This window comes from Papilio machaon, chromosome 8 (assembly GCF_912999745.1).
Source record: "Papilio machaon chromosome 8, ilPapMach1.1, whole genome shotgun sequence".
In the NCBI taxonomy this organism is placed as follows: Eukaryota; Metazoa; Arthropoda; class Insecta; order Lepidoptera; family Papilionidae; genus Papilio; species Papilio machaon.
The window spans coordinates 458375-478175 of record NC_059993.1 but is presented as its reverse complement, the minus strand read 5'-3'; the positions used below and the strand labels follow the sequence as shown (position 1 = coordinate 478175).

At 33.7% G+C, this 19801-nt stretch overlaps 1 protein-coding gene across 1 annotated transcript; it reads left to right on the top strand.

Annotated features, from left to right (window-relative positions):
• The first annotated feature begins 4297 nt into the window (after positions 1-4297).
• LOC106714313 (tubulin alpha-1A chain) lies at positions 4298-18232 on the top strand. Its single transcript, XM_045678893.1, has 10 exons — positions 4298-4371; positions 12306-12528; positions 14594-14766; positions 15705-15833; positions 16082-16252; positions 16542-16745; positions 17287-17342; positions 17455-17551; positions 17638-17750; positions 17860-18232. The coding sequence occupies exons 1-10, from the start codon at positions 4369-4371 to the stop codon at positions 18041-18043; spliced, it is 1353 nt and encodes a 450-aa protein (XP_045534849.1). The 5' UTR covers positions 4298-4368; the 3' UTR covers positions 18044-18232.
• Positions 18233-19801: the final 1569 nt, after the last annotated feature.

Here is a 19801-nt window from a genome sequence, read left to right as displayed (position 1 = left end):
TCTCCTGCTAAAAATGAATAGCATAAATGTCTCTATGCCTTTTTTGTGCTAATGTTTTTAGGCGCTGCAACCTGACTTATTTTCAATGTTTGTTACATAAATTAACCAACTTTTGCACAAAAATTACTTTGATCAAAACTGTTGTATGTTTGAAATAGTTGCTAAATTCAAAAATCATCACACATTCAATCTTTAAAGTGGTCAATCATATACGGTAGATGTCGCTTGTCGTTTATCTTCGCGTGAGCAAAGACATGGTCGTGCTCCTTATTCGTGCCGGGATAGCATTTGGGTGTTTTTGTCTACGTACCCATCTACATATACGGCATACCAGTCAAACAATGCGATGTGATTTCACGGCTCGTTTGCCGCGCCCGAGCCGAGCCCATGTCTGGATCAGCTATGATCTATTTGAATAACATTAAAACAAACTATAGTCGATAATCTTGAAAATAACAAAATGGAAAAGAAAAGGAAAAGCTCGGTAAATTTTTTGGAAAAAGTACATCCTCTGAGGTAGCTTTTGTAACTTCAATGAGATTAGTATGAAAGACAAAAATTTCCACATTACAGAAAGTGAGAAAATAGTATAGTATATGTCATAATCACTAACGCGGCCTTGTGCTTTTTCTCTTTATATGGTCTTTAACCTTACGAACGAACAGATTGCGAACCGATTTTATAATTTACCAAATAAACAAACAGAGAAAGCGACGAAATTGATACTTAATAATCCCGTTTGTGTGTAATGTGATATGACTACTATATTAATATCTAATTCACAATTTTTCAATTTTCAGTCAATTTTCAAAAGTAGCGCCAAAAGGAAAAAAATATCACGAATGAAGTGAGTTAATTAGAAATATAGTCCTCAAAAACATGAAGGGAAAATAAGTATTAATGTGTACATATATATAGTTTTACTAGCTGTCGCCCGCGTCTCCGTCCGTGCGGAATTGAAAAAAAAAACTTAATAAGTAGCCTATGTATTCTTGCAGACTGTTCTACATCTGTATCAAATTTCATTAAGATCCATTGAGCCGTTTTGGAGATTCCAACAAACATCAACCGCCTTCAAACAAACATCCTTCCATCTAAACATTGACATCTATATCTATATATATAAAAGAAAGTCGTGTTAGTTACACCATTTATAACTCAAGAACGGCTGAATCGATTTGACTGAAAATTGGTGGGCAGGTAGCTTAGAAACAGGAATAGGACATAGGATAATTTTTACCCCCTTTTCTATTATTTTTTTTTTATTCCGCGCGGACGGAGTCGCGGGCAAAAGCTAGTATCTATATATATAAAAGAAAGTCGTGTTAGTTACACTATTTATAACTCAAGAACGGCTGAATCGATTTGACTGAAAATTGGTAGGCTGGTAGCTTAGAACCAGGAAACGGACATAGGCTAATTTTTACCCCGTTTTCTATTTTTTATTCCACGCGGACGGAGTCGCGGGTAAAAGCTAGTTTATAATATTGGTAAGACTGTAACATAGTATTTTTATTTATTACTCGTTGTACTAAAACTGAATATTAATTACGTAAAGTAAAATAATTTTGTGCTAAATATAAAACCATTTCAATCGACCTAAACAAACTGTAATTAGATGAATCATAGAAAATAACATACAGCAGAAATATAACTTCTACTGCTATAGTTTTAAAAGTTATAATCGCTGAAATAACAAACCATATGGTCTTACTAATTATGTATAGTAAAGTCAATCGATAGTCCGCATATGGCGGCGGCGCTCCTCAAGTGCAAGGAACCAATTGCCTTCAATTGCTTTGCAGACTGATAGTTGATAATCCATTGTTATCCAATCATATGGGTATCAGTGATATAACAAATAATGTATTAGTCTTTTTGTATATTTGTATAAATACAACATTGTCAATACTGTTAGAGAGAGAATAAACACTGTGCTGGTGTATCGGCACAAGACTAGACATAGTGAAATATCAACGCTTACGTCCCCTCACTACAGCTATCTGACACTTGGTTTGGTAACTTTTGGGCGCGCAATTCGTTCGAAATGATTTTAATTAATGTCTTATAATACATACATCATATGAATTCACCTAAGTAGTATTACTCTCAGTACTAGTAGCATTATTAGTATTACTAGTTACGAGTATTTTTTTGAACATAATTTAACTTGTATTCAGATCACTAAAAATGTGCATTAAAGAAATGTATTTAATTTTATCAAACTATAAAGATGGTTTCAAATAATTACTTTTAAAAACTATAAATAATATGTTAAGACTACTAAATAAACTATATACTTATAACAAACTAAAAATAAAACTAGATAATGTAAAAAATCGTATCTAGTATTATTAGTATTACTTGTGAATTTGTGACGAAATGATAGTAGACATACTTTTTTTCAACATATGAGTAAATTAATTTTAGCATCGACTAAGCTTTTAATTCTTTAATTTTCTGTGTGGTGTTTCCTGGAAGTTATCGAACACATACAACTGTAGATGTCATTATGTATCTCCGATTGAAAACAAACTGTGATTATCTAAATTATAAAGTTTTGTTCTCTAATTTCTAACTTACTTTAATCTATTTCTTTTATGGTACTTTATTATAATATTGTGAATTAAATGTGTAATTTGTAAAAAGTCATGTTTAGGAGGCAACTACAAACACCCAACTTATACGTCATGGGGTGGATACAACCCTGAGAGTTGTAGGAATATTAGTATAAGGGTTGATCGCATAATTTAAATTTCTTCGAAAGTGTATTTTAATATTATTTGATTAAGTAAATAGTTAATCCTTCAACTTTTTTATTGAGTAAAATAATTTCATTTTCTCGAAGTGTGTATGAAGTTACATGTAAATTTGGCTCTACATTTAACAACATCATCCCAATTACCATCCTATCGGATATCCTTAAAATATTGATTATTTATATTTGTTTAGCTTTAAAATATTTACACAGTGTGTTGTTTTCGCAATTTGTTAAACAGAACAAGTAAGTAAAATAAATGAACCCAAAAAGAGAGTAAAAATCGATATATGTCCCAAAACAAACAGCGCCGAAGTTCAAGGTCCCCCAGATGTCTACAACCCTTCGACACAGATTCATCCCAACCCCTGCTAATGCAAGGGTGGCCATGAACAAAGCGAAAGCCAAGTAGAGCGTACTTCTATTTGCGAAGGTATTGTTTTTAATAAATGCTTATTTAACCACTATTTTTGCTTTGTAAAGTTTAATTTGTACACTAAAAATTTAGTTCTGAATTGAAAATTATTTTAATGGTTTTTAAATGTAGTATTAAGAGTAACATAAAAAATTATCAAGCTTAAATCTTTTCAAACTTAATTAAAGAAATCACGAGCACGACATTTTTAGGTTAAAAATGAGATATATTTATAAGTATTTGAAACTAGGTTATCAAATATCAATCGTTACTCACGTTTATTTTTTACTTATTAAAAATCAATGAAATATAAGTACTTAAGTTCTAAAAGTAATAAAATATTGTTTTAAACAACTAAACAAAAACCCCAAAGTCATTTGAAATGATTACAAATAAAACGAGTGAAACATGAGAAGTAAAAAAATTTAATACAAACATTGTGTTAACTCGTTATCTTCCTGTAAAATTTATGTTTGTTCTTATTAATTTAATTTTAGATGTGTTCAGTTTGGAGTTAGTCATGAAAGTTTAGTCACTCGCAGGAGCCATCTTACCGGCTACTCTGGATACTCTACACTACGCCAGTATTCGCGGCCATATTCTCGTCATCAAAAACGATATCGCATTTAATTCATGATCGTAAACGATACAAGTTAAAAATCCATTTTTTAAATGAATAAGGAAATTGATTACTTTCCTATTTTAAAACAATCTTCCACGCAAGCAATTGTTTTTCAAATTATAAGAAAACTAAAATAAAGCCGGCACATTTTTCACCACATAATTTTAGTCCATTAATTTAAAAGAATATGAATATGCAAAAACGCGGCAATCTTTTTCATTTGATTATCAGTATTCTTTTTTTTTTTTCTAAAACACAAAAACATAATATGTAATTTTAACTGTTATTTATTTCAATATTGAGTAAAAAATTGTAAAGATTTCAATTAAAAGTTTAATCAAATTCAACAAATTAAAATTTTTGTTTGATTAAAAACCCCTTAAATGCCTTTAAATAATTTTTTTAAATTGCGATCTAGCAGCTATATCGCTAAGATGCACCAGAATAATCAGTGGTGGCTATAAAAGCAGGCGTAGTGCCGGCGGGCGCACAGTCGGGCCCGGTGAGTTGCCTAGCGAACCCGCCAAGCCACTTCTTCATTCTTCCTCACAAGGAACACATAATCCAGACAAAATGGTAAGTCACGTACTTCACTGTCAATATATTCCCGAATCTTCCGTAGCTCGAAAAAAAAAATGTTTAAAGCCAATTCAATTCTATTGAATTTTACGGGACGGAAGTTTCAGGATGACCTCTTACATATTTTTTCAGCAGGTTTCACATTTCGTTTTAAAAGATATTCTTACAACTTACATAATTTAAGATTTTTTGTTTGCCTCCTTAAATAAAAGCAGATTAAAAACTATTAACTTTTTTCTAAAAGTTTTTTGATGTTTAATTACGCAATAATCTTAATAACCCGACAAAAAATAATTAAACATTCTCATGTCACGGTCTTAACTTATAAACTACAAAAAAAATCTTACATAACTAGACTATATTTTTATATACATAACTAGTCTAGTTCCCATGAACGTGATCTCTATAACATCGCATAGGGGTGCATAGTACTTAAAGTGGGGTGAACACAGGCATCCTAGATAGCAACCCTCGTTTTCCCCGCCCTTATAAGCGCTAGTACAAAAGGGGAATAAAAAAATGACTTCAAAACGCGTCGCAAGGTTTACGTTCGAAACAAAAAGCTCTCAACGCGTTCTTTTTTCAAACGGTTTTCAAATATTTTTTTCACTGGCTGGAAATATGTATTTAAAAAGAAAAAGTTGTAAGAAATATCTTTAACTAGCTTTTACCCGCGACTCCGTCCGCGCGGAATAAAAAAAATGCACACTAGATAAAAAAGTTTCTATGTCCGTCTCCTAGTTCTAAGCTACCTCCCCATCAATTTTCAGCTAAATCAGTTCGACCGATCTTGAGTTATAAATAATGTCACTAACACGACTTTCTTTTATATACCTATATATATAGATTTAAGTAAAGTGATTTTTAGTTTACATTTTTTTTATGTAAATGGCATTATTTTGAAAAGCTTTACTTAATTTTTAAATACATTTTCCTATTATGATTTCACTTAGGTCAGTAATTTTTCCTAATAAACTAAATTAATTTATTAATTAAAAACGGGTCTCTTTTTAGTGGTCTAGAATCTTCGATACCTAACATAATAATCCTTAATACATTTATATGTATAATTAAAACAGAAATCTGCTAATACAATAATTGATATAAAATTGCCCCCGTTGCGTAAGCTTACACATAATCCGTGCTGCGGTTTCCTTGCGGTTTAGTTGCATATTTATTGCGTTGATATCTTATTTTGTTCGCCCACCGCAAGCACGGACAGGGTTAGGAAATTATGTTTACAACTATGTTACCACTTAACAGTTGCTAAGTATTAATGCATGTGTGGCGGCACAAATTGGTGATTCAATGAACTTTGTTCTCTTACTAAGTAGTTAATTTCGTTTATTGGGTTGCAGTTTTCATCTAAAGCCTGGTGTAGTTTTTTTTCACTCACAACATAATGACAAATGGATTTACCTACACAATTGAAACCCCAACAACTCTATCGAATACCAATTCGTCCAGATTATTTCTTGAGACGAAAAAAAATTTTTATCGATTAGAAAAATACATTGAAGTTGAATGAAACAAAAGAGTGAATACAACTTTTAAATGAAAAATTATCATTTATATTAAAAATAATATTTTTTATTGAAACAAACAAGAGTAGATTAGACATAAACGCGCCAATAAAACCACCTTGAACTGTTGCAATACGAATGTATTGCTCACAATTTACAGGCACATCGTGTCTAGAATTAAATACAACAAGCTTGTTGAGATGTCACACCACTTTGATCACGATGCCCATCTGTCTATATTCATTGTTATTTATTAAAATATCATTGCAACTTCATAGAATAGCTCAAATTATTGTTATGCTATCCATGCTATAGTTGTGCACGACACCACAGAGGGCGTGTAAAACTCGCATGCAATGAAGGCATATGCATGCGACGCATTGTCTGCTGAGTGATGTTGTACATTAACATTGTGGCTAGATTTGTTATCTTTATTTAAAATTCAATAGAGCTACAAGCTGCAGTAAATGTATTAAAGAAATAGGCTTTACGTATGTAAAATTATTTGTTACCTTACTGGTTGAACCATACACGTAAAATGTTGATTCAGAAACTATTGGAAGATAGGAAATGGAAATATAAATTTGATTAAATGAAACTAGCAGAAAAATTGATAAAGTTTAGACAAACTTGAAAAGTTTTTCCATCAAACCTTATTACTTCCTGTAAAGGAATTTCTAACAAAGTTAATTTAAGTTGCAAGTGATGTTAGTAACTTCCTCTTAGTTACAAAGCGCCTATTACCGTCCTAACATACGTGGTGGTAAATACTTTTAAGTGTTGCACGCAATATGTACGCTATTTAATTACAAATTAAATTACATCAGTTAATTAGGTAAATGGCAATACATGGTATGAGTAAATACGAAGAATGTTGGAGACCTTAATTAATAATTATAAACGATTTAAATACATAGTTTTCAACCTAGAGTGATAGTGACTATGTAAGGTAGTGCTGATGTTAATCTATATATATATATAGATTAACATCAGCACTACCTATCTATACCACTATCTATATATATATATATATATATATATATATATAAAAGAAAGTCGTGTTAGTTACACTATTTATAACTCAAGAACGGCTGAATCGATTTGACTGAAAATTGGTGGGCAGGTAGCTTAGAACCAGGAAACGGACATAGGATAATTTTTATCCCGTTTTCTATTTTTTATTCCGCGCGGACGGAGTCGCGGGCAAAAGCTAGTTAAACATAAATTATAATCATTTAAATTGGAATTTATAATTTTAAGATTTTAAGTAATGAATAAAACCTTCATAAATAAAAGTTTTAGTTTTTTAATAATTTCTTACACTGATATCTGATTTAAATCACATACTTTTCAATAGCAGCCAGTATTATACTATTTTTATGTATAAAATTAAATGTAACACTTTAGTTAACGTCTGTACATTTAATGAATCATTACACTACAGCATACATTAAGATTCCGAACAACCGAGTGCACCGCATTATACAGAGCTGTGTTTGTTTTAAATAAAGAACATCTATTTGTGGAACTATTTCCTTATCAAGGTTAAAATCAACTGATAACTTAGTTATTTAAATCTACGTATTTGTTAAAAATAAACAAAGTAATTTATTAGTACAAACTTTAATCATTTAAATGTTACCGAACCCATATTTGACAGGTTAGAACTTTTTTCGTTAGTCTAATTAAAAAGTAAACCTAACGACCCAACCCAAGGGGTTCAACGACCTTCACTAATTTGATGACGAAAGTCACGCATTGACCAGCCCTGTTCCTAGAAATAATTATTTTTCTGATAAACTGCCTTCAAATGTCTGTTGTTTTATAAATTGCTTGTTTTTAGTGAAAAAAGAAATCTCGATTCTCATATACTAAGTACTAAAGATGTGAGTTGGTCTTAAATTGTTTAATTACTGTTTTTTTTAAACTTTCGATTACTTTTTGTAGTAGAAATATTCAGTTTCTATATCGATGTCTATCTTTTCTGATCCACGTTATTCTGTTTACAAAAACTACATAAGTTCAAACATTATTTGTTTAGTGTTCTATTAAAAATTCATCCCATTTTAAATTTTATATTTTCTTTTGTTCTTTAACTAGTTGAATACCATCTGGTTGTATTGTGACTGGTTAATTTTATTAACTCTGTCCGTCTGTTTATTAAATAAAGATGATTCAGTTAGTTGGTTGTGAAAGCATGAATCACAATTTCAGGAATCGTGTCCGTGCGGACGGGGCGAGAAATAAAACGCCAAATCCGTTCGAATACTGCGAAACATGTACCTTAACATGAAATCCATTTGATCGCTCTTTAAATAGAGCTGTTTATAAATGTTGTGAACTGTTTGATTAATTAATGTAAATGAAAATAATTATGTTTATTGTTATTACACTTGTACTTTTATCGTAAAATCGGAGGCCTTATAATTTTAGTCCTATTTCTCTTCCCACCTTTTTCTTACAAGGAAAGGATGAGAAGTGGAAGTGAACTTGATGGAGTAGGAGATGAACATAGGAAGGAGAACTATTATCTTCCTCGATTAAAGATAGGTAATGCATCTGCAATTGCGGGTGTCTATGGCAGCGGTCGCTTCGACATTACTGCGATTCAGGTGACCGCTTGCTCGATTTGCCACCATGTAAGATAAAATAAGCTTAGGTAACGCAAGTAATTTCGAGTTTGTGTGTAATTTTTAAAAAGGCGTATTTATGAAAATGTTTAGTTTATCGATTACAACAAGGTTGGCATAAAATCCGTTAAAAACACTTTACGTACAACTGAAACTATATAAATGTAAATTTATTTTCCTATATCTATGATTGTTGCGTAACCAATTTCTATGTCAAAGTAAATACAAAGTTATATTACCCGTGTATATACTCAGCTAGTTGACTCACGTGCAGGCTTGTCAGATGACGTCACCAGGCACTCCCTACAGACCTCCCCGCCCTACCGGCCCTCCCTCGGGATATGGGTTTTCAGACCCACCATGTAGAAGTACTCATTACGTGTATACTTTATACATTGTCGCCTAACGAATAAACACCGCTCATTTTTTTAAAGAAAACATTTTTTTATTCAGCATTATAAACGATATAGGTTTTAGTTCTATTGATTAATCTTCGAGTAATTCTGAAGTGTAACATTGTCATTGTTGTCACAAAATAATTAAAAAGCTACTGCTAATTGTGCGAAAAGCAGTTTTGGCTTCAAGCCAAAGGCTTTAAACATTCATTGCTACGGGCATAGTGGTATATCTGGAACGAAATATGGTGGGAGAGATAGCGCACTGCGCAAATCTTTAAAAGCATTAAATCCCTATTGCGGTCAGACAATGCAGACGATTGAATTGCTTTTTGTGCTTTGCTTTGAAGCTCTTCTGAGAGAATATGAGTATGTAGTTGCCATAACCACGTTTAATTCTTAATACTTTTAACCTAAATTTTTGTAATGATAAAACCATTTTCCTTGTAATGTTTTCTAAGTAATCATTCTCAGAATCGGAATAGTTACCTACATACAAATACTTTTTTATTGCAAACAGACTAAAGTCTAACAACAATAGTTATAACAAATGTACGAATAAATCAGTCCGTCTGAAACTAATTGTCTCCATCTCCTATTCGACGCCATCTTTCAGTTTTTTGTTTGGCGCCAAACGCACGGGGTCACTGACCCGCCGCGCGCCTACATCGCAGTTACCAATCATGTAACAATCAACTTCACAGATTGCCCTCTTCGTAATATTATTACTGTTCTGTAATAGCAAGCGAGATCTCATTACATTTTTTTACGAAGTAAGCGAAAACAGCTATAATGCTATAGTAGAACATCCTACTAATAAACATAGACAAGTTTATCTCACCAAGTAAAATAATAAAATATTGTTTTTAAGATAAGGGAAAATTGAACATACTTTTTTCGCATAGTTTTCTTAACTAAATGAACTGTGATAAGATAGATTACGTTGACGTATACAACCTAAAGCTTTTTGGTACTGAAATAACCGAAAACAAACAAAGTTATATCATTTATAAGTAAGCAGACATTGTCTATGCTGCCTTGTAATCTTTTGTCATTAGACATTTAAAAATTCAAAACATAAAATGTAAAGAAGCTTAAAAATGCTACACCCTTTTATAATTAAAAAGGAAGAGACGCGCTTCCTGCATTATTTTGCGAATCCTGTCATATTAAACCACCCCTTTGTTGACAAAAAAAACGCCTCACCCCCCATCGGAAGTCCCTACTAAGGTCTCTTTGAGTTAGCTTTTGAAAGCTCCGGTAATCTACGTCATCAATATTAATTGAAGCTTTATGAGAGCTTTTAAATAAAGCAAAATAAAGACTTGCTATGACTTATGTAATTTTAATTGCTTTTTGTTTCTCAACTTTACAAATGTGTACCAAATCTAATGTTGTTATAAATTACTATTTAAAAAAAAAATATGTTCCAAATACACAATAGAACGAAAATCCGTAATATCAGAATTAATAGTTTTCTAATGAGACGGCCAGTTTATTCCATTGTGGCACGAATACAGATAAAAAAAGGTCGGCACTGCTTGGTACCGCTTCTGAACAACCATCAATCAACTTACATTATATTGGGGTGAATAAAGCCTTCTAATTTATTCTCTTCCTGAAGAATCGATTAATACAAAAAGAACTTGTAAAAATCAATTTATGTATAAAATTATTGGCACACAAGAATAACCTGCTGCCTTTTTAATAGAGACAAAAGCTTACTTTTACAGCCAAGTTCTAAATTAAGAAAAGAATTGGAACAAAACCTTTTTTTATATTCCTAAAAAGGTTTGTTTTTATATTGAAACTTTTTGGTCAACTTTTATTGCTTCTCAATACGGTATGTTTGCCAATAATTGGTGGTTTTCGAATTTAAAATGTGAAAACAGCAAGTATATTTAATCCGAAGCTCCCACGCCGGTAATAACTGTAAGACTTAATTGTTTAACGAGCGACAAATTTATAGTAATTCTGTACAGAGCTATTAAAATGGAATTAGAGTTTTAAACAAGATTAGTAGACGACAACTGTGGGAGTTTAATCGATCTAAAGTTCTTGTATCGAATAACAACCGAGCACAAGAGCACATCTAACGCTAATATTGCGTACATTTGTCTCTATTTGGGAACGTGTAGTTTAGAAAATTTAAATTACATTTATTTTATTTGAAATCTTTTTTGTTCGTTTCGGGCAGAATTTTCGAACAACATAATTGGTTACGTGACATACAATTATTTAGGAACCGTGTATTTTTTATGAATTACAAAATATATTTATCACAAGCTGTGCCCGTGACTTCGTCCGTGTGAAATATTGTCTTCACTATTGGTAGCATTTTTAATGACTTAGGCTAATTATTTTACTTAAAATAAAGAAATTAATGCTGGCAAAACATGCTTATAAGCTTAGAAGATTATTAATTTATGCGTGTAAAGAAAGCATAAGCATTCCTTTGTATTGCCACGAAAATAAAAATAAAAATGGTGGTATTTACAATCTAAGGACATTTAAATTTCAACAAAAATTATCCCCTTTCAAAATGTCAGCAATGCAAATTTCTACTTGGCGTTATTTGCAATTTGTGCTTGGAGTTATGTTTCGTTTTATAATTTCCGGAAGTAATGATTCAATGTTTCCTTGTTCAGTGCGATCTGGTGACACCCACGTACATCCTCTGTTAAAAACTTGATCTCTGCTAACTAATTACTGTTTATTCCTTATACGGTATAAATCTCATTTATTTATAATAAGTCCATTAAATAAATTAATAAAGCTTGCCCTAAAATGGCGATGATAATAATCTAATTTGGGGAAATTAAAAATATAAAGTGAATTTATTAAAACGCCAAAATATTATTTTACGAACATCAGCAAACATCAAATGATTTTTTTTAATAAAACGAGAATTTCATAACTAATTATATTTATAATAACGTAATAATTATGTTTTCCAAAATTTTTTAACGTATGAAATCAAGTCTTTAATAAATGGCGTTTAGTTCAGGTAATCGTTTCAAATATTCTCACTAGTCACCCTGAATTGACAAAAACAAAGTGATATGGACTGACAGACAAAATGTATCATTGTTCGTAAATTCAGGTAATACATAGCTTATTGTGCTACTAATGGAACTTCATTACTTTCATTTATAACAATAGCAATGCTGTTTTATTATTTTTTGTTAGTTTTAATATTAAACTAATAACTCCCAAATAAAAAAGTTCCCCAAAGTATTATATAATAATTTATGTAGGAGAAAGAACAAACAAAGCAATGTATGGACATTATTTGACTTCGCAAGCACTTTCCTAGATTCTATAAAGTTCCCTTATCATCTAAAGAGAAGAAAACCATTATTAATTGTGTATATTGTCCTTAGAGGGAATGCATCTCGGTTCACATCGGTCAAGCCGGCGTGCAGATCGGCAACGCGTGCTGGGAACTGTACTGCCTGGAGCATGGCATCCAACCCGACGGTCAGATGCCGACTGACAAGACTCTAGGCGGTGGCGACGACTCCTTCAACACCTTTTTCAGCGAGACCGGCGCCGGCAAGCACGTGCCCCGTGCTGTCTTCGTCGACCTGGAACCTACTGTTGTTGGTACGTAATAGGACTTCGGTCTATGCTTTTAAAAAACCTAGTTTCCACTGAACCTGTTAGGCAAGCATTAACATAGTATGAAATATTAACTGTAGAACACGCAAAGTAAGCGCACGCGAATAATAAATTCGGACTTATTCAATAAATATAAGTTGAAATAATGTTGTACATGAAGTGACAGTTTTTTGCGGTTGTTATTTATTCAATTTGTATACCAGCAATGCGGGCAGAGGGAAGACGGGCCGGGATCGATTCCGAAACGCGCGGCCTCGTGCGAACTCGTCCGCCGAAAATTGGCATAGCTTGCGAATGAATTAGGCGCTGTAAGAATAACTTTAGAATTTCAGTAATTTATGCAAATAACTCACTAAACAGCAGCGTAAATGACCACTTAGCAACTGGTGCAACGGAAAAGTTATTAATTTCTAAATTTATCCTTAATTTGGTTTTACTGTCGTGAAAGTTTATTATTCGTTATCATAAATCGTTGGGAAGTATTAAAAAGTTTCTCAACTCAAACTCATCGTAAAAGGAGGTAAATTTCTTGCGATTAAACAGACTGGCCATATTAGGATATCTGTACGCCATCTCCCAAATTATCAATCACGAAAAGGTTGGCAAGAAAGTTGCCGTCATGAGTGACGAAGTACTTGCCATGTAAATGTTTTGAAAAACTGGTTTTTGAGAAGGGAGAATATTCTACAGTTATTCTTAGTCCGCGACTCCGTCCGTGCAGAATTAAAAAAAAACGTAATAAGTAGCCCATGTGTTCATCCATCCATCTAAACATTCGCATTTATAATATTAGTAATAAAGGAAGATTCTTTTTTGTTACAATTTATTATTAGTCGACGACATCATGGTGTAATTAATTCAAGCGATGCCAATTTTATCTTTAAATTTGTAATTATCTAAATTATTGATGCGTAGATTTCTACGAGAAAGGCTTTTAGTAAGGGAATAGTTGTGTAGGTCTGAGTACAGAACAGCTGAAGCATAGCCGCTAAGTTGTTGAAGCGTGACGTACTTAACTCCTCTTGGCATCACTATCACATTCTAAGCTACGATCTACTTAATAGTAACTTAATATGAAATAGTTTTTATTACGAAATAGAAATGTGGTTGGATCGCACGCTTCTCAATACATCGATTAATGTTTCCACCACACACACACAACTCACGCCTGTAACTTAGAGGTGTAGGCAGAGATCTCGGACCTCAGTATGGCATGGCCAAACGCACCTCCGCAATCCACTTTAATGCCATCATTATACCACGATAGTTTTATTTTTTTATCGTAGGCAGAGATAATAAAAAAATTATAAAAATTTCAAATGCGTAAAGGGTCGATGACCTTTATGTGGCTCGGAAAAAAGTATTGTTGCCACTGAAGTCGTTTGACAAGCAAGAATTAAAAATAAAAAAATGGTTGTTTATTCTCTGGTAGAGACGAGTCATAACAAAAAGCATTTAATTGCATTCAAGCAATCAGAACACGATTATGATTTTAATGATAATTGACAAAGTGAGTGTTGTCACTTGTCAGTGCATTCCTTTGCGATGCACACGCATAATGAAAACAGAAATGGCGCTTCATTTGCGAAAGTGGACGACAGGCTTGACCCCTGTAGCTGCGTCGCCCCCGCGCCCGTCTCCGTCGCGACGTAATTAAATCCTATCAGTGTCTGCAAGATGCACTTGTTAACATTATAAACGGGATGTATGAATTTTTTTAATTGCAATCAAAGTTTCATTGCTGAATACTGCCCCTGTTATATGCCAATCTATGTAAATAACTTCAAAGGATTAATAGATCAATGAATGAATACTATGAAGTTATGTAGAATCGATTCATTCTAAGATAGTTTACATTACTTGTAATAAGTTATGAACAGCACTTTATTAAGCAATTCAATTACCATTGTTTTGGAGTCTTATATTATGATAATGAAATCTATTGGGTATCTAATTAATGATTCTACGAGTATCGACACTCTTAACCATAACTTATAGAGTAAGAATGATAAAATAAAACTATCAGTACTTTAATGTCTATGGTTGTTAGACGAGGTGCGTACGGGCACGTACAGGCAGCTGTTCCATCCGGAGCAGCTGATAACAGGCAAGGAGGACGCGGCCAACAACTACGCTCGTGGCCACTACACCATCGGCAAGGAGATCGTCGACGTCGTACTCGACCGCATTCGCAAGCTCGCTGATCAGTGCACCGGGCTACAGGTAAACACGCTAACTTAAAACCTATTAAAAAAAATAGTAACTGAATGCCTATGAAACTTAAAAGACAAAAGTTAATTTAATAAGTTAAACGGTATATTGCACGGTAGGATTTCCTATTAATGTTTTTGTAATAATTATGATCGAATCCAACCATGCGTTAAAATTTTGTCTGAAGTTTAAGGTCTTCGTAACTAATCGGTCATGTTCAGTCTACGATGCCGAACAGCGTAAGGTCAGCTCGTCAGAGGTCACCTCGGAATTGAAATACATAATCGCGGTCTTTTAAATGTAATTCAATATACTCGTACATCATAATTGGATTTCATTGTGCAATACAAGATGCATGTTTTTTTTTAAATTACTAATGGCTAAATGAATTAAGAACGGCTTAACTCACATATGATCTTCCGGTGACGGCACCGACTAGTTTCACTTCACTCGCCCTGTAGATGGACCCCAAACGGGTCCGAAACTAGTCGGTGCCGTCACCGGAAGGTCATACGTAAGATAGCCGTTCTTAATTAATTTATTATAATGTTCCACGAAAGTTTATACAATTTAATTACTGATGGCTATTTCGTTTTTCTAAACTACTTATAAAATTAAAGGAATCAATTTAAGTATTCCACATCTACATAAGAAAACATACGGATATTTCATGGTCTAAAAATCTTGATTTTGCATACTACAACAAATGCACACTTTCGTTGAATAAGCTGCAATAAATATAACTACTACAAAACTAGTCAAGTGGAAATTTTCTTAGCACAAGATAATTTACGTCTTTCTTTCCGCTTTGTTAACAACAGAGTAAAAACTGGAGCAGACTCTTTTACATAACAAACAGATCGCTCAGAAAAAATCTGACAAAAAGAATTACAAAAACCTTACAACACATCAGGTTACAATGTATGACAACTGCAAGGTTATGCCCTTAGGGTTTCCTGGTGTTTCACTCGTTCGGTGGCGGCACCGGCTCAGGCTTCACGTCGCTGCTCATGGAAAGACTGTCCGTGGACTACGGCAAAAAGTCTAAACTCGAGTTCTCCATCTACCCAGCACCTCAGGTACAGTTTATAGTGTAGAATTAATTATTTCCATATGACTTCAAGGAGTTACTCTCCTCAAATGTTCATAGCGAATCCAAAGGCTTTTTCAATAAAAGCTATATTTTTTAAATGTCTATAAAATGGAATTTTTGTAAAAACTTCTTTATTCTTTTAAATAACCTTTACCTTTTTTAATCAACTCGTTTTACCGCATAAGAACGTAAATGCAAATGAAAGTCGATGAAAATTCGTGTACCTTATACCAGGTATCGACGGCGGTGGTTGAGCCGTACAACTCGATCCTGACAACGCACACGACGCTGGAGCACTCTGACTGCGCCTTCATGGTGGACAACGAGGCCATCTACGACATCTGCCGCCGCAACCTCGACATAGAGCGCCCCACGTACACAAATCTCAACCGCCTCATCGGACAAGTACACTACTTTTAAATCTTATCACACTTGTCTACTATTTTGGTTTGGTACTAAAAAGCATCCAGGTCTACTAAAATTACCAAAAAGACCATTGTTTTGGTCGGGTGTAGTGTTATATGGACATCTCCTAATCCTCTACTATTTTAAGCATATAAGCTGATATTGATGACCATGTTGCAGACAGGAGTGTGATCAAAAACTTAGTAATCGTTATAGATAATTTCATATATAGATTTGAAATCAAAAATTGCAAAAATCAGAACACATCCTCCGTTTTCGTGCATTACAGATTGTGTCGTCGATCACCGCATCGCTACGTTTTGACGGCGCACTGAACGTGGACCTGACGGAGTTCCAGACCAACCTGGTGCCGTACCCCCGCATCCACTTCCCTCTCGCGACATACGCGCCCGTCATCTCCTCGGAGAAGGCCTACCACGAGCAGCTCACCGTCGCTGAGATCACCAACGCCTGCTTCGAGCCAGCTAACCAGGTCAAGTGACCATATTTCTAGATACATAATAACGATAGACATTGGATTTGCTAAAAATCACGATCTTGATAACAACAGCTCCCGTCCTTGAAGACAAAGTTGGTTCAAAAGAAACATAAATGCCAATACAGCGATCGAGTACTTCCAAAAATCATCATCATCATCATCATCAGCTCACTATACGTCCCCACCGAGGGGCTAGGAGCCTACCCCAAGCTAGGGGTGACTAGGCCATAGTCAACCACGCTGGCCAAGTGCGGGTTGGTTGACTTCACACATATCATTGAATTTATTCTCAGATATGTGCAGGTTTCAGCACGATGTTTTCCTTCACCGTAAGAACGTCGGATAAATGTACATTATGTTAATCGGAAATCGAAAAACACATTGGTACATGGCGGGATTCGAACCCAGGACCTGCAGATTGCAAGTCAAGTGCTTAACCCCTGTGCCACCGACGCTCTTGACTCCAAAAATCATGACTGGACTAAATACATCCGTGGCTGCAAACGTTTCTATATTCAAACTTATTCCATTACAGATGGTGAAATGTGACCCGCGTCACGGCAAGTACATGGCGTGCTGCATGTTGTACAGGTACACTTTAGCTTTTCAAGTGGTAGTCCTTTTACCATCTTATTAATTATTAATTTAATATCCCCTCTTCCTTGAACCTATTCAAATGTCTATAAACGTGGTTTTTGTGTAGAGGAGATGTGGTACCTAAGGACGTGAACGCAGCCATCGCCACCATTAAGACCAAGAGGACTATCCAGTTCGTCGACTGGTGTCCCACAGGGTTCAAGGTACTAAATTATATTTTATGATTTTTTCAGCATTATCTCGTGATAGCAATCATTGCCTAATTATCATTACTGTTTGCCATCATCAGGTGGGTATCAACTACCAGCCGCCGACGGTGGTGCCGGGCGGGGACCTGGCCAAGGTGCAGCGCGCCGTCTGCATGCTGTCCAACACCACCGCCATCGCGGAGGCATGGGCCAGGTCATAACACTTTATACTATGACACTATCTTACACCTCCTTAGACAAATCATAGCAAATATCTAAAAAGTAGAACACCAGTTTCAATATGTCAATTTTGGCCATTCCAGACTGGACCACAAGTTCGATTTGATGTATGCGAAGCGCGCGTTCGTGCACTGGTATGTGGGTGAGGGCATGGAGGAGGGCGAGTTCTCGGAGGCCCGCGAGGATCTCGCTGCGCTTGAGAAAGACTACGAGGAGGTCGGCGTCGACTCCACCGAAGGGGAGCTCGACGACGAAAATGAATATTGAACCCCTCATGTATAAACTCAAGACAATATATTATAGCAATTCCAATACTAAAGAACTAATTATAATTGCATTCCAAGACAAATTAAAAAAAAATGTTGCGTGAACTTTTTAGTAATCCAAACTTTTCTACGGCAAAACGGAACGTAGTTAAACTTTCATTTACAATGAAATGACAGATGTCATCTTTAATTTGTCAACGTCATTATTTTCAATTAGGATTATAAAAATTTAATGACATTTTATTAATTAATTAAATTTAAGAAAATTAAAGTGAGCTTTGACTTTTTAAATAGTTTCATAATATTAACAGTACAAACTTTTGAAATATAATTTCCTCGAGTGAAATGTAAAGTTTGTAACTCGATAACGTGCGATTGTTTCATTATTATATGGCATTTATTAATTTACAAAAAAACGTGATAATAAATCTAATATTCGTCTTATTGACTTAGAAATAAAATGGAATTCTTTTATATTTCTTTAAAAATTAACTTAAGATAATGCTTTGTATTAAAGTAACATTATTATGAATAATTTATTTTTATTGCACATTAAACTTTTTACATTTAAATAGTATTTTATTTATTCAGTCATTTTATGTTGGGAATGGGATGAAAAAAAAATTAAAATAATTCTATATATTTTATTTACACAATTACATGTACATGTCTTTTAAAATTGAATATGACTACAGAAAAATGTTCCGTTATCATTCAGGTCTTTGGAATATATTATTTACATTGACCTTATTATATACCCTTACAATTATTTATTATTTCTTACTTGAAATAAAATTAAAAAGCAAAACAGTCTTTGAAGCACCATAAAATTAATAAATTCAGAAACACATGAATTTGGAAAATCCTAGTTTTAGGATTTATATATCATTTACTTAAATATTCACATATTTAGTAACCTAAATAATGATTATATAAAACAAATTTCTCAAGAATAATTTTATAAAAAAAAAACTGCTTTTTGAATGCCATTGTTTAAAGGTGATGCACGAACCTAATTACTATCTATATATATAAAAGAAAGTCGTGTTAGTTACGCCATTTATAACTCAAGAACGGCTGAATCGATTTGACTGAAAATTGGTGGGCAGGTAGCTTAGGACCAGGAAAAGGACATAGGATAATTTTTACCCCGTTTTCTATTTTTTTTTATTCCGCGCGGACGGAGTCGCGGGTATCAGCTAGTTTAAGATAAAATTTTTGCCATGGTTTTTAACTGCTGGAACATTGTTGAAAAATAGCAGAAGTGTTTCCACCACTATATGAGACAACAAGTGTCTGGCTAAACTCCCAAGAAGACACTTTTATTATAATAATAACAATAATGTATGGTATTTTAGATAGCGGAAGCCGAGAGTAAGTAAATGGTTTCTAATGCAGTTGTTCATTGTGCAAGAAGACTTCCAGGAACATGACAATTTTTTTTAGACATTAAGAGTTTATTATAAAGCAGCATAAAAGCTACATTTACAAAAAAAGTTGGTCAATTTATAGGCCTTTTTACAGAGGAAGGTCAATTTGGATAGAATAAGTTTTCTTGATAAAAATATTACATCAACATGGATTGAAATGCTTCAACATCACAGAGGTAATAGTCATAGGTGGGCACAGTTAATCAAAAAGTTAACTTCGTTAATCGTTAATTCGTTAAATAAAAATTTAACTTCGTTAATCGTTAAAGCGTTTAATTTAAGAAAATTTAACGCAAGTTAAAGTTAACAGTTAAAGTTAATTTTGGTTT